Below are 19,752 nucleotides of genomic sequence, written 5' to 3'. Positions count from 1 at the left end.
GCCGCCTGCAGAGCCAGCATCCCATGTGGGCACCAGTTCGAGCCCTGGCTGCTCCACTTCTGCAGTAGAAGATGGCCCAAGTCTTTGGGCCCCTGCACCCACATGGAAAACCTGGAAGAAGTTCCTGGCTCCTGGCTTCAGATGGGCACAGCTCCGGCCGTTGTGGCCAATTGGGGAGTGAACCAGTGAATGGAAGACCTCTCTCTTATCTCTGCCTCTCCTTCTCTCTGTGTGTAACTCTGACTTTCAAATAAATGGGTAAATCTTTAAAATATATATATATTTAATGACCTGGCTTCTCGTGACTTCAGATGCATGCCCAGGATAACCTTAGCCCTCCTTACAGTGTCTGCCTCTTAAAGCTTAAGGCTGTCAAAAGAATTTACTATCTACTCTAGCCACTATCTGAAGACAGACACTGACTGCAGGTGGGGCCAGGGTAATAATTGTGAACCTTCCTCTTGTCCCTTTGGAGCTATCTCCAACAACCAGGGAGTGTCACTACTGAAAGACGTTCCTTTAAAAAGTGATCATCAGGAAGGACACGGTCACAGTGCGTATAATCAGCATATTTTCACCAACTCTTTGTAATTTTTCACTTCCCTAACTCGACTGAGACCTTGCTCATGCTCTTCCCCTTTCTTTTAAAAAAAAAAAAAAGCCCAGTTAAATTTAGTTCAAGCTGGACTCTATTCCCTTTTGTAACAGTTTGTTACTGATCAAAATCTGTCCTTACTACTTTAAGGTCCAGATTTGTTTTACCTTTCACAACATGGATAAAGAAGGAAATTTAAATACTTCCTAATTACTAAAGACTTATGTAAGATCACTAGATAAAAAGTACTTTAAAAATAAACAAAAAACATGATTTCAACTTCATGAAACAGTCATAATTCAAAGAGTTGATCAATCAGCATTTGGGGCTCGACAAATATGAAGCTCAAGTCCGTCATTTTACAACTGACGAATCTGAAGTCCAAAGAGATTAAATAACTTACCCAAGGTAATTTCAATGAGATCTGATTAGAAGGGGCTAACGCAGCATGATTCTGTCCCTGACTCCCACGTGAAAATACTCTCCACTGTACTCTCATTGGAGAAGTAAGATTCACCATTATTCAAGATCAGATATGCATAAACATATATTATCCTACTACAACACACAACTTTTTTCAATTCTACGACACACCACCACCAATAAACCCAGGAAAGTTGTGAGGTGCAAGCACTCATGAGATTCTGTTCCACTCAGGGAAGCCTCAGCAGAAAGCACCTTGTCAAGGACAAAGTGTTTTCACACACAGGCTAAGGAAACAAAACCACACACATAAATCCAAAGGAGAGTCAAATGATTTAGATAGTTTTAAAAACAACCAGAAGAAGAAAAAGAAATTAAAAACCCTTTTTCTGCACTTACCAGCAAAGCATTTGGAACAGAGATTCATAGTCTTGCTGGACCTAGGGCAAAAAAATAAAAAAAGAAAAAAAGAAAGAAAGAAGAGCTAAAAATTCTGTATCATTCTAATCAAAACATAAGATACCTGAAACACAACTGAACTAATGAACTAGCCAGCTACCCTTCCCCCAACAAAACAAAAGTAAAACACATTTGTTCACTTTTTTAATCTGTGAGGTAGCTAATGCTTTCTTTTATTTATTGTGACTAGCAGGTCAAATAGCAGTACGTTGATAAGGGCTGTAATGTGACTATGGGACAGCAAGGGAGTCAATGTATCCCACATGACTACATTTTCCTTCTGCTTGTTCAAAATAATACCCATAAAGTTCTCACTTTAAATACAGAAGAAAATTTTGTCTGTAAAGGAGCTACTCTAGCTCCTCATATACACATTCATTTATCGCCTTAACTTCACTTGAACTGTTTTCTTCTTTCCTCTCATTCTAGTTCTATTTCAGATCTTGTTGGTTAAAATTTCAGACCTTGTTAAAATTCTTTCTTCAGATATTCCCAAATTATCTTTCATGTCCTTTCATCTGTTAATAATAGCTACAATTCACTGAATACTAACTTGGTTGGACATTTAAACATTATCTTATTAACCTTCCCAACATTCTCACTATGGGTATTATCATATTGTATCTCTTCTAAAATTCACTTTTTAAAAAAAATCATATTAGCATTTCTGAAACCAGGAAACATCTTAAAATTGGCAACAAGTTATAATTTAATGAGGAAATGCCCTCCCGCCTCCTCTAAGGCATTAGAATATTGAAAGGACTTAGAAATGAAGGACATATGACCTCATTCACATGCTTCTCTAAATTTTTTGGAGAGGCAGAGACAGCTAGAGCAAGCTTGCTCTAATTTTTGGCTTACTCCCCAAATGCCAACAACTAGGGCTGAGCCAAGCTAAAGGCTGATGCTGGGAACTCAATCAGGGTTTCCCACTACCTGGATGGTAGGAACCCAACTACTTGAGCCATCACCGCTGCCTCCCAGGGTCTTCATTGGCAAGAACCCGGAGTCAGAAGCTGGAGTCGGGAACTGAGCCCAGGTACTCCAATGTGGCACGCCTCATCTGATGGGTGAGCAACTTGCCAAAGGCCACGCAGCTACAGAACTGCAGAACAACTGACTAAGCCAACTCCAAAGGCTAACCTGCCATCTTTTGTTCACAAAACAGCAGCCCAGGGACTACCTAGTGATCAATCAATAAAGATTTGTCTATTAAGCTCATGTCACTGCTGTTCTACTTCCTGAGCCCCTTCCAAAATCTCTTCTTCAACACTGGGACACTAACCTACATTATAGCCTCATACCTCAGCAACTCCCCTGCCAACACCTGAGTCTCTGACCAGTTACTCCTACAAAAAGAAAAATCCAACTTTGTTCTTCTGCCGCAAGTTTCTCACTCCCAACTGCTGCCCGGCACCCTTTGCTGGCTCCTCCTCCCCTGCCAAGAGGTCCCTGGCCTCAGACCTCATTACTGCTGCTTCTCCCCTAGTGATCTCATACAGCCCCATGGTTCTAAATATATCTACACTAGAGACTCAGAAATGTCTATCCCTTAATCCTAAACTTCTTCACCTTGCTCCAAACTCATGTATCTAACTGTCTACTCAATAGTTCGCCATGCAGCTCAAACAAATTACTTCAAATTGGAATTCTCAATATTCTCCCCAACTGTGCTTGGCCCATCTTATCCATCTTTATAAATGTTAACACCTGCCCCACTACCTGAATCAAAATCCTGGAAGCTGTCTTTGATTGCCCCACTTTTCCTGCAATCTCCCATATGTAACAGAAAGATCCATTGCCTCTATTTCTAAATAGAAATCAAATCTGTATTCTTCTCTCCCTTCCTCAACGTTTCTACTCCGGCAAAATTAACTCTCATCTGTGCCACCACAGAGGACTTTTTACTAGTCTCCTCATTCCCAATCCTGCTCCCTTACAATGATTTCCCATAGAACAATGAGAATAATTTAAAAAACAAATTAATCACATTATTTTCTTGCCATCCAACAATTTCTTGTTGCACTTAGTGTAAAATTCAAACTTTAATACCAAAACCTGGTCCCCTGGGATCAGACTCTACCTACTACTTTTCCTCCTCTCTTACCACTTTGCCCCCTCACACAACACATTCAAACTACACTGGCCCTTTTCCTGTTCCCAGTGGATATTGTACAGAGCTTGTACCCATGCGGTTCCCTCTCCCCAGAGATCACTGTAACGTGTCTCTTTCTTATCACCCTGTAGCGTGTTGTTCCTTAACCAGGAAATTAAAATCAGCCCCTCTTCCTATTTTGTTACCTTTCACTTTATCAGCATTGGCTATTTGCATGTCGACTATCTTTCACCAATAGAAAGAGTCATATTACAAAAGCAAAGACCTTCTTTCTTCTTTCATGGTTACTCTTACTTAGTACTTTAACAGGCACCCAATTTGTTAAATGAAATAAATCCTCTCTTGGAGGCATGAACCATGAAAAATCTAGTAGATTTTTAAATTCTTTTTAATGTATTTTGTAGAGGTCAGTTAAACACCCACTAGAAGTCAGAGCATCCACAACCCCTGTGGCTGTCAGTTCAGTTCATTACTTCTCTGGAGCTCTGTCACAATGACATGGAGTTAAAAAGCAGCTAAGGGGGTAGGCATTGTGGTATGGCAGGTTAAAGCCTCAACCTAGGAAACTCACATTCCATATCAAAGCGCTTGCTTGAGTCCTTGCTCTGATTCCCATCCAGCCTCCTTTTAACACATCTTGGAGACAGAGGAAGATGGCCCAGGTACTTGGGTTCTTGCACCCACATGGGAGACAAACTGAGTTGTAGACTCCTGGCTTCAGCCTGGCCCAACCCTGACTGTTGAGGCCACGTGGACAGTCAATCAACAGATGAAGATCTCTGTCTCTCCCTCCCTCTTTTACTCTGCCTCTTGAATAAATAAATCTTAAAAGCAGCTTACATTTTCTTTGTTTCATTAGATAGTGCTTAATGATATTTTATCATTGTGAAAATATATATTCCTTATACAAGAACAAAAATATGTAAGCAAAAATTAAAGATCATTTATAATTCTACCTCTCCAAAGAAAGACCCATTTAAATTTCGAATATTTTCTTCTATCTTTATGGGTAAGAGATACATAATTCAGAATTTCTTATATTTAACAGTATTAGTAAATTACTATATGTTCACTTTTTTAAACCATATTTTCTTTTGTGTATATTAAACACTTCATATAGAAATGTATGGTTAAAGAATATACATTTCACTTCTCATTTACATTTAATATTTCTCATGTCATTAAATATCCTGCAAAATCATTTTTTGTTGCGCTTTAATAAAACCCTTTAAATAATAATACTACAATCTATTTAGTCACGACCTTACTGTTTGGATGTATAATCTTTTTCACAAGTCCTTTCTATTATAAATACTGTTACAATAAATAGTTTTGGAAATGCATCTCTGATCATAAATCTGCATCTGAGTGACTTTCTTTTGTTTGTTTGTTTGGTTTGGTTTTTTTTTTTGTTTGTTTTTTGACAGGCAGAGTGGATAGTGAGAGAGAGAGAGAGAGAAAGGTCTTCCTTTGCCATTGGTTCACCCTCCAATGGCCGCCACGGCCAGCGTGCTGCGGCCGGCGCACCGCGCTGATCTGAAGCCAGGAGCCAGGTGCTTCTCCTGGTCTCCCATGCGGGTGCAGGGCCCAAGCACTTGGGCCATCCTCCACTGCACTCCCGGGCCACAGCAGAGAGCTGGCCTGGAAGAGGGGGCAACCTGGATAGAATCTGGCGCCCCGACCGGGACTAGAACCCGGTGTGCCGGTGCCGCAAGGCAGAGGATTAGCCTGTTGAGCCGCGGTGCCGGCCTCTGAATAACTTTCTTTAAAACTGATTCTGAGGAGAATTTTCCATGAAAAAGTAGAATTTTGTTGAGTATTGCTAAATTACTTTCTGTGAGTTGCACATTTTTTTCTATATACTCGTACCAATATTGATTATTTTTACTTTTAAAATTTTACTTAATGGGAGAAATAGTTGTCTTGTTTAATGATGTGCTTTCTTCTGAAATAAATTTTCCAATGTTGAAGGATATTAATTTTTTAATGAAGAATAAATTAGCCTTTGGCATAATCTTGGAGAATTAAAATAACATTTCTAATTTCTGGAAATTCTAGAAACATCATATTTAATAATTTCTCTCCTCCCCCCTACCACATACACACACACATACATACACATTCACACCTGCTCTCTGTCCATCCAGGGAAACATACACATGCCAGGACCACAAAAAGCTATTTTAATATAAAAATGGAAAGAAAAACGAAACATACTGATACGGGATTCGTCAAGGAGATAGATTAGGTTCATGAGTTGGAGGCCACAACCCATCTGCCCCCATGTAATCTCACTTGTATCCACCCACCTGTCAATCAGACTATGTAACCACTCCCCTTTGGAAGTGAATAAGAGGGCTGGAGAGAGCCTGCCCACTCTCTTGCCACCACTCTTCCCAGTGTGACCTGCTGGCACTCTCTGGCCTGCTCCCTCTCTCCTCGCAGATCCCTGAAAATGACTGGTATGGAGGTCCCAGTTTACTCTTCTTGGCCCACTCTCCCTTAATAAAAGCCCTCATGGTCCTGTGTTTTCCTCTAAATAAATTCTAAACCTTACCATACTGCATGTTTTGTTTGGGCCTATGCTTAGAATTCTTCTCTAAGTAAAAGGCAAGAGCCTGAAATACTAATTTTGGCCTGATTTAGCCCATAACAATATCACAACATCAATGTTCTTCAACAACCATTGCTTTTGTTCCTCAACACTAAGAACTTGAGTCACATGAAAAATAAACTGAAAAGGAAATCTAGGACCACCATATAAATATTCCAAACCATTCAGTCTTGTGGTCCCTGAACTTCTACAGGTTAAGCATGGATCATAAAACAAAAACAAAAATCCAGACTGCAAAGAAGTTCCATCTTAAATGAAGGGAACCAGACTCATCATATATCCTAATTCAATCTCCTTTAATAATCCCGAGGAAAAAGAGGCAGGGAGGAGAGAGTAAGAGAACACAGGGAAAGACAAGGGGGAGGGGGTAAAGGAATGGAAGAAAAAACCAACCAGAATGCCTCCCCCACTATAGAAAATCATTCCAGTTGCCCTGGAGGTTAAGATTAGATGATTAAAGACTACTAACAATCTGCCTGCCACATAGTACGTACACTTACAGCCAGAAGTCCAACTTCCTCCAAGAGCCAGGAAGCAGCAAACAGCACTAAATCATCACTCTCTGCTCACCCCAGGCAAACAAGAAAAAGGCCAGTTCAAATGGATGACATCGTAGCTGGCAATGACAAAGGAGGCTTTCAAGTGTGCAACCAGCCTGTCGGAGCTGTTACACATCACTCTAAATCATTCAGACAAAGTGAAGTTTTCTTTTTAAGGGAATATTACAAAGAAAAAGATTGAGTTGTTAATAAGGGAGATTTATAGATGTAGCAGTATGGATCCTGCTCATTTTACAAACTAATTTCAACAACTTAGATTCTTGGTACAGTAATTGTAATTACTGTTAAAAATGCTTTAACATTTTATACCCAAATTCAGAGTCAGCAGTACATAGTGTATGCCTCTGATGTTGTGTGTTTAAGGTCCTTACACTGGAAAACACACCGAGGTAAAACAAGCCACAATATCATCTGTGATCCTTAAAGCCACCTAGCAATTACAAACAAGCTGAGACATGGTGATTGATAAACTAATAAAAAGAAAGACAACAGGGGCCTACATTGTGGCAAAATGGATAAGCGGCCACCGTAAAGCCAGCATCATATATAGGCACTGGTTTGAGTCTGGCTGCTCCACTTCAATCCAGCTTCCTGCTAAAGTGCAGGGAAGACAGCAGAAGATGGCCCAAGTGCTTGGGCCCCTGCACCCATGTGGGAGACCAGGAAGAAGTTCCTGGCTTCTGGATTCAGCCTGGTCCAGTTCCAGATGCTGTGGCCAGTTGGGAAATGAAGATATCGACCCTGCCCCATTAACTCTACTATTCAAATAAATAAATAAATAAATACTTTTTAAAAGAGAGAATAAAAATTTTAATGTAAAAGTCCTTGTAGAAAAGCAGAAGGAGGGGCTGGCACCATGGCTCACTTGGCTAATCCTCCACCTGTGGCACCAGCATCCCATATGGGCCCCAGGTTCTAGTCCCAGTTGCTCCTCTTCCAGTCCAGCTCTCTGCTGTGGCCCAGGAAGGCAGTGGAGGATGGCCCAAGTGCTCGGGCCCCTGCACCCACATAGGAGACCAGAAGAAGCTCCTGGCCCTGGCTCAAATCTGGCCATTACGGCCATTTGGGAGTGAACCAGCAGATGGAAGACTTTTTCCTTTCTCTCCCTCCCTCCCTCTGTCTGTAACTCTGCCTCTCAAATTAATAAATTTTTTTTAAAAACTATTTATTTATTTATTTATTTATTTGAAAGGCAGAATGAGGAGGACAGGGGGTGACGAGACAGAGATCTTCTATCCACTGACACACTTCCCAAATGGCCACAATGACTAGGTCTGCACCAGGCAGAAGCCAGGAGTCCGGGAACTCCACTCTGGTCTCTCACGTAGGTGGCATGCTGCCTTCCCAGGCACATCAGCAGGGAGCTGGAGAGGAGACCAAGCAGCCAAGATTCAAACTGAAGTTCATATGGGATGTCAGTGTTACAAGCTGTGGCTCAGACCTCTTTATAACACCACCAGTCCCCAAATACAGTTTTAAACACAGATTTAATGCTCATCTACGGGGAGTGATCTCAAAATTACCAGAAATAACTGCCACCAAAGAAGACCTTTGAGGATTATCTAGAAAGTAATACAATAAAAGCCTTGGAATGTCAGGAAGACTATAAATGATACTAAAATGACAGCAGCTCTTCTGTTTTATGAATTGATTCCCGTGCTCTGGGATAAAATTTTCAGTGACAGCAACATTTACAGATTTTTTTTTAAGAGCCCCATTTTAAATTTGCAAGTTCAAAAACCATGGTCAGTAGCTTGAAGTGGCTTTAGTAAACATGAAACACTGGTGGTTCTGAAGAAGGGAAACCTTGATTAAATCTGTTCATGAGTTTGGAAGCAGTCATGTTTTAAATCTTCCATCAGAAATATCTAAAAATACATATAATTTTGTATAGGCTGCTCTTTTTTATTTATGTATTTGAAAGGCAGAGTTATAGAGAGGCAGAAGGAGAGGGAGGGAGGGAGGAAGGGAGGGAGGGAGAAAGAGAGGTCTTCCATCAACTGGTTCACTCCCCAAATGGTCACACAGCTGGAGCTGGGTCGATACAGGGCCAGGAGCTTCTTCTGAGTCTCCCACATGGGTGCAGGGGTCCAAGGACTTGGAGCATCATCTACTGCTTTCCCAGGCCATAGCAGAGAGCTGAATCAGAAGTGGAGCAGCCAGGACAGAAACTGGCACCCATATGGGATTCCATGCAACAGCACCAGCCCCTTACTCCGTTATCTTAAATATGCACATGCTGATACCCCTTAGGTAAATCAAGTGAAGAATATATGAGAGCTCTATGTATTGCTTTTTCACAACTGCTTGTGAATCTACAATTATCTGAAGATAAAAAGGTTTTAAATGGTTATTAAGGGGGAAGTCTGGTTACTCCACTTCTAATCCAGCTCACTGTTAATGTGCCTGAAAAGCAGTGGAAGACAGTCCAAGTGCTGTGCCCTGTCACCCATGTAGCAGACACAGAGTTCCAGGCTCCTGGCTTTGGTTCAGCCCCAGCCACTGCAGCCACTTGAGGAGTGAACCAGCAGATGGAAGATCTCTCTCCCTCCCTCTCTCTCTCACTTTCTCTCTGTAACTCTGCCTTTTAAATAAAACAAATCTTTAAAATAAACAAATAAATGGTTATTAAAATATGTATGTACAGGGTGGACCTATAATTTAGTGGTTAAGACACTAGTTAAGAGGCCCATGCCCCACATAAAAGTATAGTAGTATGATGGCCACCACAGGCTCCTGAATCCAATTTCCTGCTAATGAAGGCCCTGGAAGGCAGCAATGATGTCTCAAGTGATTAGGGTTCCTGTCACCTTTGGGAGACCTACACTGAATTCCTGGCAGCCAGCTTTGGCACAGTGTAGTCCAAGGCCACGGTGAGCATCTGGGGAATGAACAAGTGTGGATAGGAGCACACCAGCATGTATGCTCGCTTTCCCTCTCTCCAATAAATTAATAAAGTTTATTTTAAAAAAGTATGTGCAATTATTATTTTTTTAATCTGTATTTTCCTGAAAAATAGTGACAAAAGACACTTCCCATTTGCTGGTTCGCTCCCTAAATGTCCATAACAGCCTGGGCTGAGCCAGGCCAAAGCCAGGAGCAAGGTATTCATTCCAGATCTCCTAACATGGGTGGCAGGACTCCACTATTTGAGCTGCCTCCCAGAGTATGCATTAGCAGGGAGCTAGAGTAAAGACAGGAGCCAGGACTCAAATCCACGCATTGCAATATAGTACATCTAAGTCCCACTCAGTGTCGTAACCACCAGGTCAAATGCCTGCCTTAATAAATGTTTTAATCAGACATTTAACTATTTCACCTACACCCCAAAAACTTTCTGTATTCAGGGGCCTATGCTGTAGCATGGTGGGTAAACCTACTGCCTGCAGTGCCAGCATTCCACATATATGGGTGCAGGTTCAAATCCTGGCTGCTCCACTTCTGATCCAGCTCTCTGCTACGGCCTGGGAAAGCAGTAGAAGATGGCCCAAGTCCTTGGGCCCCTGCACCCATGTGGGAGACCTGGAAGAAGCTCCTGGCTCCGGATCGGCAAAGTTCCAGCCATTACAGCCAATTGGGGAGTGAACCAGAGGATGGGAGACCTCCCTCTCTCTCTCTCTCTGTATAACTCTGACTTTCAAATAAATAAATAAATCCTTTCAAAAAATTTTAAAAATTAACGTGAATAGAATAGCACCTGTGAGTAAACTCTGTTTTTAAATAAATAAATCTTTAAAAAACTTTTAAGAGCCACGTTCAAAGGCAAAAAAAATGAATACTATGTTTTGCATTTTCCATCACCTTTACAGCCATCATTACATAAAGCTGTTCAAGAATTATATATGCACCTGTCCTATCCAACTGGCAAATATTTCTGCTTCATCCTGGCTAAGTGTGCATTTATCTACTCTCATTATTAAGATAATTCAGGCTCACAGGCAGAGGCATTCACTTATCCATATTTATGGAAAATCAGATCAAGGGCAGGATAATTTTAATGAAAGATGAAAGGTAAACCTCAAGTATTATTATTAGACCTTTGTCAGAAAATGGGTCATAAGCCTAGGAGATGATAGTTACAAAAGTTCAAACTACAAGGTTAAATAGATGAAAAAGGGCAGCTGTATGGTTGAGAAAGAAAAGCACAAGGTACCTCTAACAACTGGAAAATATCCAAGGCATCTACAAGAGACAACATTTCAATTCATGTCATTCAGGTGAGATATAAGAACTGTTAAGATAGCTTCTGAACTTGGAAGAGAATAAAGTGGTATCTAGCAATATACAAACACAAGAAAAATTTAAATATACATGTAATATCACTGACATTAAAAAAATGTCATTTATACTTCAACAGTACCTTTCACTGCTCAAATTCCAAATTTTCTATACATTGTTATCAGTCTACTAGAACATTCTCAGAGAGTATGTGAAATGGTGGGGAGTATATCATACCTACTTTGAAGTTAGATAAGGAATGGGTGAAAGGTGATACAGCAGAAGAAAAAGTGTTTTCATTACTCCTATGTCAATGCTCACTGACAAATAAGTTTAAAGTTCAAATTTGCCATTTCCTGTCTATTTTAGTAATTTACCAAAAATGAAGACTGATTTCAGTTTGCAAAAAAAAAGAAAATTCTTCATGTAACCAATCCAGGCAATTATAACTCCTAATAGAAAGAGAAACAGAATTACCAACTCAAGGGAGGAACTTTTCTGTCTCTCCCTCAACAAGACTTCAAGTACCCAGTTCCACAAGCAACAGAGATCCCACTGTTCCTTTTAGTATCATATTTCACTGCCTCCCAACCCTTTCACTCATGTCTTACTTGTATCCCATTCACTATCATAAACTCTTCTATAGTTCTATCACTGGTGTTAACATATAGGTTATTCCAGGGCAGCAGTAAGAGCAGTGACCCGGGAGGAAAAACCCTGGCTTGAATACATAACCCTGGGTCTGGGGTTTCTTATCCATTACAATAAAGCGGGTTACTTGGCCGAGTGGCCTCTGACATTCTATAAACCTGTGATCACCTAATCACACAATCATATATAATCAAGAGAAATACTAAACTCTGTTACAAGTTCTAAACACCCACTCCAGTGTTCTGACAGGACTACTTCCTAGTTTCTCAAACCATTTTCCTCACTTTTCTAAGCTCTTATATTCTGAATTTTAATGCATTTTTTAATGAACCACCTATCTCAGTTATGTTATTCACAAATTTAAAGAGCATATACTGGATGCCCCTAAGACTGGTGCAATTCTAAAAAACACTGGGCTCAGGATACCTCTGACAGATCTTAACTTACAGCACAGGATTCCCCTTCCCCAGGGCTGAGGGCTAGTGCTGAGTCATGGCTAATTATTTTAACAGAACCTTGATACTCCTGAGTCAGCCGACTTTCTTAGCCACAGAGCTTGTCCAGCTCTGACAAACACATGCTACCTACGTGTGCCATCCCAAGAAAAACAAGCTAAAAGGCTGTAATCTGGTAGAAAACACATCCATAACAGCCTACAGGAAGCGCTCTAAGATGGTGAATACACCATTCATCCTCCTCTTCAAAGAACACACCAGAAGTGTCCTTGACAAAACTGTCCTATGCTCTTCAGACATCAACTGACCACAGTGTGCCAAACACTCTCAGGCAGCATGGCTGTTTTCCAAAACACAGGTTCACTGCCACCCCTACCTGTCGGGCTGAACATCTATCAAGAGCCAGTTACTATCTGTTCCCAAACCTGTCTATTCTTTATAATCATGCCTATTTTACTCATTACCATAATTACATAATTTAGTTACAAGCAAAGCCAGTTAGTGCCAAAAACAAAGCATTATTTCTATGAAAACTATGCTGACGACTTTAAATCATTTAAAAAACATGCTACTATTTTTTTAAAAAGTTATACTTCAGGCACAGCCAAGACAACTTACTAGGGTTAAAGAGTATGCACAGCAAAGGGAACAGTCAACAGAGTGAAGAAACAATCTACACAATGGGAGAGAACATCTGCAAGCTATCCTTCTGAAAAAAGGTTAATAACCAAATTATGTAAAGAATTCAAAAAACTCAACAGAAAGAAAACTAATTTTTAATGAGCAAAGGATCTTAAAAAGATATTTCTCAAAAGAAGATATACAAGTGGCCAACAAGCATGTGAAAAAAATATTCAACATCACTAATCATCAAGGACATGCAAAATCAAAGCACAACGAGGTATCACCTCAGGTCTGTTACAATGACTATTACTAAAAACAAAAAAAACCTAGAGATAAATGTTGGCAAGGATGTGGAAAAAAATAGAACCTTTGTACACCACTAGTAGGAATGTAAATTAGTATAACCAGTATGGAAAACAGTAAATCAAAATTAAAAATAGAACTATTATACATGAACTTGCAATTCCAGTTCTGAGTATATATCCAAAGGAAGTGAAAACAGTATGTTGAAGACATAGCTGCATGCCCATATTCACTGCAGCATTATTCATAGGAGCTAAGAAACAGAATCACCCTGAGAGTCTGTAATTGAGTAAGGGCAAGAGAAAGACAGTATATAAACACAACTGCACACTATTTTGCCTTAAGAAAGAAGGAAATCTTTTTATTTTCAACAACATAGATAAGCATGTAGGACATTATGCTAGGCAAATAAAGATAAAAATACCACCGATCTAATTATATGTGAAATCTAACTATGGAGCCCACAGAAGCAGAGAGCAGAATGGTGATTACCAGGAGCTAGGGGTAGGGAACTACTGGAGGAATGTTGGTCAAAAGATACAAATTTTCAATTAGGAGGAAAACAATCAGGAGATCTATTGTACAACATGGTGATTAAAGTTAACAATGAACAGTATTCTTAAAAAATGCTAAGAGTAGATTTTAAATGTTCTTACCACACATCAAAAAAAGGATAAAAGAGGCCAGCACTGTGGCGTAGCAGGTAGAGTTCGCCACTTACAGTGCCGGCATCCCATATGGGTGCCAGTTTGAGTCCCAGCGGCTCCACTTCCAATCCAGCTCTCTGCTATGGCCAGGAAAAGCAGCAGAAGATGGTCCAACTCCTTGGGCCCCTGCATCTGCATGGAAGACCTTGAAGAAGACCTCAAAGAAGCTCCTGGCTCCTGTCTTCAGATAAGCCTAACTCTGGTCGTTGTGGCCATTTGAGGAGTGAACTAGCGGATAAAAGACCTACCTGTGCCTCTGCCTCTCTAAAACTCTGCCTTTCAAATAAATGAATAAATCTTTAAAAGGGGGGGGGGGGGATAAGTATGTGAGGTAATGAACTATTAATTAACTTGATTTAGCCATTCTACAATGTTTACATATATCAAAAACATCATGGTGTATGCCACCAGCATATACAATCTTTAAAATTTGTATTTATTTGAAAAGCAGACAAGAGATTTCTCACCTGCTATAGCTGATAATAGACAAGGCTAAAACCAGGAGCCCAAAACTCAATTCAGGTCATATGCAGGTGGCAGGGTCCCAGGTAACTGGGTCCTCACCTGCTATTTCCTGGGGTGCACATTAGCAGAAAGCTGGAATTAGAAGTGGAGCTGACACTACTATTCAAATCCAGGCATTCCACCATGGGATATCAGTATCCCAACTAGTGTCTTCACCACTACCCCAATAATATACAATTTCTGTCAAATTAAAGAAAATTTTTTTTAAAAATTTAAGTTAGAAAGATTACCCTCAGACTGCTTCACAAGTATCTTTAGATTCTCACACCACTTAATGAAACCAAAACTGGACATTAATTAATTCACACACTTAGCCACCAATGTGCCATTCAACATTTTGTTGAATGTGTGTTTTACAGTTACTGGTTCATACCTTTATTATCCACATTTTATAAATGGGGAAACTGAGGCACCATTAAGTTAAATAACTTGCCTAGATTCACACACTAGTATGAGGTGGAGAATGAGGTTCTTACCCAGAAAGCCTGGTTCCAGAAGTCATATTCCTACTTTGTTAAGCTATCACAGACAATATAATATCTGTATGATTTATGTGAAAACAGCAATTGACTCTCAAATCACTTAGTCATATGTAAAAAGAAAAAGGTCTTAGGCCTACATTAAAATGCAATTAGGCAGATTTATAGTTCTTTAAATTTGTATGTATTTATTTTAGAGGCAGAGGCAGAAGCATAGAAGACAGCTACTTCCACTAAGGTTCACTCCCCTAAACTTCTGCAGTAATTGAGACTGGCCTGAGTTGAAGCAGAAACTGGAACCTTAATTAGGGTCTCCTTCATGGGTGGAAAGAACCCAGCTACTAAGCCATCAACCACTACTTCCCAGAGTCTGTGTAAGCAAGAGGCTGGAATCAGGAGCCAGAACCAGGAACTGAACCCAAGTATTTCAATACGGGATGCAGCTGTCCTAACTGGCATCTAAACCACCAGGCCAAACATGGTTTAAACTACAGGCAAGTAGTTTGGCACAGTGTTAAGGTGCTGCTTGGGATACTAGCATCCCGTTTGGAGTGTCTGGGTTCAAGTCCCAGTTCATCTCTCCCTTTCATCTTCCTGCTAATGTCATCCTGGGAGGCAGCAAGTGATGGCTCAAGTACTTGGGTCCCTGCCAATTATGTGGGGATCTGGATTTAATTCAAGCTGCTGGCTTTGGCTTGGCCCATTCCTGGCCTTTGCCAAAATCTGGGGAGTCAACCTATGAGTGGGAGATCTGTGTATGTCTGCCCCCCCGCTCTGCCTTTCAAATAAAATAAAATATAATAAAATAATATTTAAACTATGCTAAGAGCATCCCAGTTACATTTTAGGATCACATGCTTTAACACAACTTTCTCACCTGCTTATTGTGTCAATTCATTTCAATACGAGACTTCTGCTATAAATTTTCTATGTTCTGGAGCACATCAGTCAAAAACCACAATGACAGAGCAAACAGTAGTCTCAGATTAATTAGTAATATTATTGACATACTTTTCCCAGGAAAAGAAATAAAATTATTTGCAGGTTTAACTATAACATTCTGGAAATCTATGGCTAATGCACACCATGGCACAAGCAATTTCAGAAATAAAAAGGACAAAAAGTCAATCCTATGAAAAAGCTTTAAAAAATGCAAAGAAGTGAACTGTAAATGAAATTCTTATCATTCAGAAACAATTAAATCTGTCTTTCCAGGTGAATTGGTAGATACACAAGATTATTTATAATACAACAAGTCTTCCTTAGTGGACTACACTAATTTCTCTACCATCTGCTTGAGAGCTAAACTGCAATTGAACATCACTTTAAAACCAAAAGCAACTTCTCACACAAAATCCATCTCACATCCTTGCATAGCATCACAATAAATTCCTAAGTAAATTCCTCTCTTAAACCACAAGCACAAACTGTAATGTAGTAAGTCAAGGAGATATCTCGGGAATATTTTACCCTAGCACAGAAACCTAAGGAAAACAACACTAAATGTCTTTTCAACTATAAATTATGTTTCAAAAGGCATTCAATGCAGTCTCTAATGTAATTATTGCAAGCAATGGACACAGAAGCAATTAGGTGAAAGATAACTGAAAAACAAGATACCAAACATTTCAAAGTTTCATCTTACAAATTAACTAAACACAAAGCAAAAGTCATTATCTTTAGAAGGAGGTTTTCAGGACCTTAATCAAGTGACAAAACTTTGTAACAAAAGGGGACAACCTGACAATATGTTTGCTCTGATAGAATTTACATGTTTTAAACTAAAACTTTCAAGATATTATGAATTAAAAAGCATACAATCTCATCAGCAGTATTAAGTATCTTTACCAAAGACATTTAAACCTAAAACAGATGAGAAAAACACCAAACTGCAGGATAACTGGCTTCTAGTCTTCCAAACTTTGATGTGAAAGACAAAAACAAGCAAGACAGGGGCTGGCATTGTGCCACAGCGGGTTAAGCTGAGACACAAGCACCCCATACGGGTGCCGGTTCAAGTCCTAGCTGCTCCACTTCCAATTCAGCTCCCTGCTAATGGCCTAGGCAAAGCAGCAGAAGATGGCCCAAGTGACTGGATGAAGTTCCAGTCTCCTGGCTTCAGCCTGGCCCAACCCTGGCCATTGCAGCCATTTGGGAAGTGAACCAGCAGATAAAAGATCTTGATCTCTCTCCCTTAGGGAGGGGAGGGGAGGGGAGGAGAGGGGAGGGGAGGAGGAGAGGAGAGGAGAGGGGAAAGGAGAGGAGAGGGGAAAGGAGGGGAGGGGAGGGGAGAGGAGGGGGGAGGAGAAGGGAGAAGAGGGGAGGGGAGAAGGGAGGAAAGGAGAGAGGGGAGGGAAGGGGGAGGGGAGAGGGGAGGGGAGAGGGAGAGGGAGAGGGAGAGGGAGAGGCCAGCGCCACAGCTCAATTGGCTAATCCTCCGCCTGTGGCACCGCCACTGTAGGTTCTAGTCCCAGTCGGGGTGCCGGATTCTGTCCCGGTTGCTCCTCTTCCAGGCCAGCTCTCTGCTATGGCCTAAGAGTGCAGTGGAGGATGGCCCAAGTGCTTGGGCCCTGTACTCGCATGGGAGACCAGGATAAGCACCTGGCTCATGACTTCAGATTGGCGCGGTGCGCCGGCCACAGCAGCCATTGGGGGAGTGAACCAATGGCAAAGGAAGACCTTTCTCTCTGTCTCTCTCACTGTCCACTCTGCCTGTCAAAAAAAAAAAAAAAAGAGAGAGAGGGAGAGAGAGAGGGAAAGAAAAAGAAAAAGGGAGGGAAGGAAGGAAGGAAGAAAAAGATGCTGCTTGGTGCCCACATCCCACATTGAAGTTCAAGTCCCAGCTTTGCTCCTGATTCCAACTTCCTGCTCATGTGCACACTGTGAGGCAGCAGGTAATGGCTCAAGTATATGGGTCCCTGCCAGCCATGCAGGAGACTCAGGCTGAGCTCCTGGCTCCTGGCTTCAGATTGGCCCAGCCCTGGTCATTATAGGCACTTGGGAAATGAAGCAGTGATGAAAGCTCTGCCTGTCCATATGTTCGTATTCATGTGTGTATGGGGGGGGGGGGGGGGGCTGCATGCGTGTGCACATATTTTTATGTGCTTGCATCTCAACTATCAAAAATTTTAAAAAGGTAGAGGATATACAGGGATATATACATGTATGTTCAGTATGCATAACAGCCACAAACAAGAAACGATCTAGAGATCAGTGCTGTGGCGTAGCAGGTAAAGTCGTCGCCTGCAGTCCCAGCATCCCGTATGGGTGCCAGCTTGAGTCCCAGCTGTTCCACTTCCAGTCCAGCTCTCTGCTATGGCCTGGGAAAGCAATGGAAGATGGCTCAAGTCCTTGGGCCCCCGCTCCCATGTGGGAGACCCAGAAGAAGCTCCTGGCTCCTGGCTTCGGATTCCTGCAGCTCCAGCCATTGTGGCCATTTAGGGAGTGAATTAGCAGATGGAAGACATCTCTCTCTCTCTGCCCCTGATTCTCTGTAACTCTTTCAAATAAATAAATCTTTAAAAAAAAAAAAAAAGAAAGAAAGAAACACTCTAAATACCCATCAACTGGTGCAGTTAAATAAAATGTGGTATTAGCTGTAGAATGAAATCTTAAGTAACAAAAAGCAGCAGCCCATGGATACATGCTACAACATGGATGAATTCTGAAAGCATGCTAAGATAATCACAGTGACTATGTCATATTATGATTCCACTTTCGTGAAATATTTAGAAAAGGAAAATCAATAGAAACAGAATGAAGACCAGCGGTAACCTAGGTGAGAGCAGGAATTGACCATCACCAGGCAGGCCTAAGGATCCTTTCAGGGTGATGAAAACTAGATTATGGGAAAGGTAGCACAACTCCATAAATTTTATTTTTGATATGTAAGTTTTAACTCAACAAAGCTGTTAACAAAAAGCTTATGTAAGGAACATTCCATGATCTGGAAAAAAATTAATGTATAATGAAATTCATATGAAAAAAATACTTCAACTCCTAGTACAGATTGGAGGCAGGACATCAGATATCGCTGTTTGAAAACTAAAAATTAAAATTCTATAAAAGTGAAACAAACTTTTATTTAGACCTGAATCCCTTATTTTTACATCCTATCCTAAAAGATATTTTTTTAAAAAAGATTTATCTGTTTAAAAGGCAGAGTTACAGAGGGGCAGAGGTAGAAAAAGATCTTCCATCCACTGGCTCACTCCCCAAACAGCCACAACAGTTGGAGCTGGGCCGATCCTAAGCCAGCAGTTTCTTCCAGATCCCCCAGGTGCAGGGGTCCAAGGACTTGGACCATCTTCCATTGCTCTCAAAGGCACATTAGCAGGGAGCTAGATCAAAGTGGAGCAGCTGGGACTCAAACCAGCACCCATAAGGGATGCCAGTACTGTAGGTAGTGGCTTTACCCACTACCTACCACAGTGCCAGCCCTGATAGTTTTAATTTTTATTTATTTCTTATTTTATTTGAGAGGCAGAGACACAGAGCTCCCATCTAATGGTTCACTTCCCAAATGTCTACAATGGCTGGGGATGGGCTGGGGCTGAATGAAGGAAAAATTAATTTATGCATTGTTCTATGGAAATTTTATTTGAGACTATAAAATAATTTGGTAATAGAAAAATACATTTTGGGGTCAGCATTGAGGCACAGTTGGTTAAGATACTGTTTGTGCCGCCGGCATTCCATACTGGAGTGCCACTTCGAATCCTGGCTGCTCTGCTTCCAATCAAGCTTTCTGCTAATGAGCCTGGGAAGGCAGCAGAAGATGGCCTAAGTACTTGGGCCTCTGCTAACCATGTGGCAAACCAGGATGGAGTTCCTGGCTCCTGGCGTCAAGCCCAGACCAGGCTGTTGCAGCCATATGGGAAGTGAAATCAGCACCTGGAAAATCTCTCTCATTCACTCATTCACTTGCTCAACCTGACTTTCAAATAAATATATATAGGGGATGATTATCTGGCCTAGTGATGCACGGTCCATCTACCAAGTGACTGGATGGATTTGAAACCCA

At 41.1% G+C, this 19,752-nt stretch overlaps 1 protein-coding gene across 2 annotated transcripts in view; it reads right to left on the bottom strand.

Moving 5' to 3' along the window:
* The window catches only part of ZFAND3 (zinc finger AN1-type containing 3), a 323,622-nt gene that overhangs the window by 208,686 nt on the left and 95,184 nt on the right, over positions 1-19,752 (bottom strand). For both annotated transcript variants that reach the window (XM_062186051.1, XM_062186050.1), the window contains exon 2: positions 1,418-1,458. In XM_062186051.1, coding sequence (XP_062042035.1) covers positions 1,418-1,458 — 41 coding nt within the window. The remainder of the gene's footprint in view (positions 1-1,417; positions 1,459-19,752) is intronic.

Source organism: Lepus europaeus, chromosome 3, assembly GCF_033115175.1.
Source record: "Lepus europaeus isolate LE1 chromosome 3, mLepTim1.pri, whole genome shotgun sequence".
Lineage (NCBI taxonomy): Eukaryota > Metazoa > Chordata > Mammalia > Lagomorpha > Leporidae > Lepus > Lepus europaeus.
This window is presented reverse-complemented; position numbering and strand designations above follow the sequence as displayed.